This window comes from Brassica oleracea, chromosome C9 (assembly GCF_000695525.1).
Source record: "Brassica oleracea var. oleracea cultivar TO1000 chromosome C9, BOL, whole genome shotgun sequence".
Taxonomy (NCBI): Eukaryota; Viridiplantae; Streptophyta; class Magnoliopsida; order Brassicales; family Brassicaceae; genus Brassica; species Brassica oleracea.
In genome coordinates, this window is record NC_027756.1 from 35,029,261 (window position 1) to 35,033,243 (window position 3,983).

General features: G+C 34.6%; 1 protein-coding gene across 1 annotated transcript; it reads right to left on the reverse strand.

Moving 5' to 3' along the window:
- Positions 1 to 2,541: 2,541 nt before the first annotated feature.
- Positions 2,542 to 3,780, reverse strand: LOC106315847 (probable membrane-associated kinase regulator 6). The gene is made up of 2 exons (XM_013753676.1): positions 2,983 to 3,780; positions 2,542 to 2,901 (listed from the first exon to the last, which is right to left on the reverse strand). Exons 1-2 carry the CDS (start codon positions 3,665 to 3,667, stop codon positions 2,894 to 2,896), a joined length of 693 nt encoding a protein of 230 aa, XP_013609130.1. The 5' UTR covers positions 3,668 to 3,780; the 3' UTR covers positions 2,542 to 2,893.
- Positions 3,781 to 3,983: the final 203 nt, after the last annotated feature.

Here is a 3,983-nt window from a genome sequence, read left to right on the forward strand (position 1 = left end):
CAAACTCTAGTTAGCTTCCAATCAGGCTTCTCGCAGCCAAGCTCCCATATCATCTTTAAGGTGTGCATTTGATTTCGAAATAATGTTCTAGACTCCAACTGTCAAATTATGTCTCGCATCCCACGTATATTTTCGCTACAAAAAAAACAAAAATATTAGTTTTGTTATTAAACTAAAATGGATACATAATTGTTGCTTAAAACAAGTATAAGAAACCATTGTTCCTTAAATGATCGGGAATGAAGCTGTAAGTCGGCCACTCATGAACCCAGCCTTCTAGAAGAATCTTTGGAATCGCTTGCGAGAGATCGTGTAAAAATATAAACAACATAACAATTGTTCTGTCAGCATAGGCACCCACACCAAGGTTTAGAACGGGGAGGTTATCCCGATCTGCAGAACTTAGTATGGCATTGACATTGCTTTGTAACTTAGATGTCAAACCAGGGACAATCGACATGACATAGGCCTTTGGAGAGAGAATATGTAACTTTGACGAGGATTATGTTTTTCTAGAGAGTATGTGATGGGAGAGACAAGGTTTCTGAGAGGGGAAATATATAGAGAGATATAGAACGACGAAACCTCGCGAGATAAATTTAATAAAATTTAGTAAAATTTGCATGCCCGAATTTATGGTTTTGTTCCTTCCCAAAATAAGAAACTTCGCGATATAACTTATACTTAACGGCTGTGTTATAGGACCGTTACGGCTGAGATACTGTTCGGATAGGATTTAAAGTTTAGGGTTTAAGGTATAGGATATAGGGTTTAGGGTTCTTAAGGATGTCTACTAGGAAATATAAGAAAGTACACACATTCAAATGAAAGTACATCGTATATGGTTTACTTTATATGATTTGGGGTTCAAGATCAAGTTAAAGTCTTGTAAGTAATTATATAAGTAATTGTAAGAGAACATATATCTCAAGATCATTTTAGAGTCTCAACTTGGAAACTCAAGAAACTACAAACATTCAGTCAATTTATATTCACTTGATGTTGATAAGAGGAGCTTCAATATATTTTTGTTAAGTACTTCAATTACAGTTTCCAATTTTAGGGTATGTTTGAGGCATGGCTGAGTTATATAAACGATACGACTGAGTTATCTAAACGACACAAATGAATTATATAAATATTTTCCGATTTTAGGGTATGTTTGAGGTATGGCTGAGTTGTATAAATGACACGGCTGAGATATATGAACTACACGGCTGAGCTATATAACAATGCATAAATCAAATACAAAATAAACATAACATAACTCAAATACAAAATAACGTGAGGGATGTCTCCCGTATGGAAATTGTGATTAATGTCTTTATTTTCAAGATTAGAAGCCCTTTCAGCGTAAAGTCTTGGAGGGTAATCTCGTGCTTGATCTTCAAAAACATCCATCTGATCATAAAATACATATATAACATATCAATGATAAATCAGACGTAAAGCATACAATATACCAGCCACCAAAAAATACTCAGCCACAATTATATATATAAATCAGTCGCGATAGAAAACTAACTCAGCCACTACTGTAAATATAAATCAACAGCAATAGAAAACTAACTCAGCCACACTATAAATCAAACTCAATCACAAACTAGAAAAACAAAAAAGTAAAGCGTCGAAACATACCGGAGAAGACGACTTCAGACGATTGCAAAGAAGACGATTTTGGAAAAAACGCTTGCGGAGAAGGCGATTTCGGAGAAGACGCTTGCGGAGAAGAAAGTTTTGGAGAAGATGATTTCGAAAAAGATTTCGGAAAAGACACTTGCGGAGAAAGCAATTTCGAAGAAGACAATTGCGGAGAAGACGATTTCGGACGAAAACAACGATGTCTGCTCAAACGGCGGTGAGGGTTTAGTCGACGAATGAAGTTTTAAGTTAAACATCATTTGGTTATGTTCCCTATCTTTTGATCACAGTGTGACGTGGATTATAATTATTTGTGACGTAGATTTTTTAATGCTTTTAATGATTTTTTAATTATAAATAATTTCAGTTAGAAAAAACTTAGCAAGAGTGTTTATTTTAATCTACTAAGGGTTTACAAACATTTGAATAATGTTCAAAAGATGTATGATATTGTTGTCATATAACAACTTTTATGTGGTATTTGAGTAATAATCTCCAAATTATCCCGGAATCTAACTTTATCTTTAGAAAATACACACGTCGTGCTGATTTTACTGAAACAGTACAAAAGCGGCTAGCAAAAATGGATCATCGGCCTTAACCATTACCAAGAAGTCTAGAACCCACTTACAAGGGACTATTTTCACCTTGGTTACGAAATATATATTGATAACGTTTTGGATATTATGTTTTTGGAACTTCCTTTTTTTGCTTCTCTGTGTTTGATTTAAATGTTTTGAGTTACAATTATGATAATATAAGGAGTTTAATCATGCAAATATATGATGACATCCCCGTATGACATCGCTAAGACAAGAAAAGACAAGTTTTGCACAAAAAGTAAGAAATATTGAAACACAATTGGTCCAGAAAGTAAAACATGGGTAGGCACATATATGATTACATATATAAAAAGAAACTATTTAACTTACATATATGGATAAAAATAGCCAAGAAAATCTGAAAATATTTTCTTGATTCTGCTAGATGCCTATATGACCTATATATGTGCCCACTCATGTAAAAAGAAAAAAAAAAGAGAAGAAAAAAATCCTTGATCCACATCTGATGACACATTCACATGGAATCATCACATCAAACTATTTAATTCAAGAGAGATTAACAACAAAAAGACACATTACAAGTTGCTCTCTCTCTCTCTCTCCCCTACTCCATGTATAAAGTACTAATATTCTCCATCTCTACTCCTAGGCTCCTAGCTGCTCCTTTTCCATGGATTGATTCTTCACTTTCAATTTTCTGTTAAAATAAACAAACAATAATTAATACATGATCAAAAGTAACTGTAAAATTAAACAAAAAATGATATCTACAAGATACCGAAAGATTTCTTGCAATGAAGAACGGCTTCGTAAATGGAACTCTCTGAATCGCAAGACCTTCTCCAATAATAATCATCTGCAAAACTTATTCTTGGCGACGACGTTGTTTCAACAGAATAAACTCTGCTTCTGGACAACGTCCTTACACGGATCCTCGTGTCGCTTCCAATACCTCCAGGTGATCTAGCGGATCTACATCTCCTTAATCTTTTACACAGTGGGGTCAAAAAATCAAGATACTTGAACAAAACCCATTTCGACACTCTCAATTTTCTATAAGGAGACTTGTTTTTAATGTCACGCGTCTCGATCTTCTTCTCCTTTTTCGTATCCAACGGCGTATATTCTTCCTCGGTAGCTGCTGACGTGGCTTTTGATATATAAGGCACGACGTAGCCGTCGCGGATAAGCTCGTCGGCGTGAACTAAAGAGTGATCTTGGTCGGAGAAAGAGACAAAGTTATCGAACTTAAAGCTACTTTCATGGGCTTTGTTGATGAAGAATCTTCTTGAAGGAGGCAATCTTGGATCCATCTCGATGAAGGAGGAAGAAGAAGAGTCTTCGTAGGTTTGATGATAATCATCAATGGAAACTTCTAAAGAAGGAAAGTTAACTAACCAACTGTAAGAGAAGCTGTCTACGGGAACTAGTGCCATTGAAGCTTCTTGTTGATTTTCTTCCATGGCTCTTTTCTTATTTATTTTTTCGGGGATATGTACTCTTGAAAGTGTTCAGAGGTGTGAGGTTTGTGCTTCAGAAACAAATGTTTCAGTGAAGAACAATGTTCGGTGTGTATATATACATGAAATGACATACACACATATAGAAGCAAAGATATATTTTATTTTATTTTCTTATAACGGTAATATATTATATTATGTGGTTAGTTTGGTAAGAAACAATAGATATTAATAATTGGAAAAGAATAAGAAAAGAAAATATATATAAGAGTTTGTGAGCCCATATACTCGTTATGTGCTGTTGTCTTCTCTCCTTTCC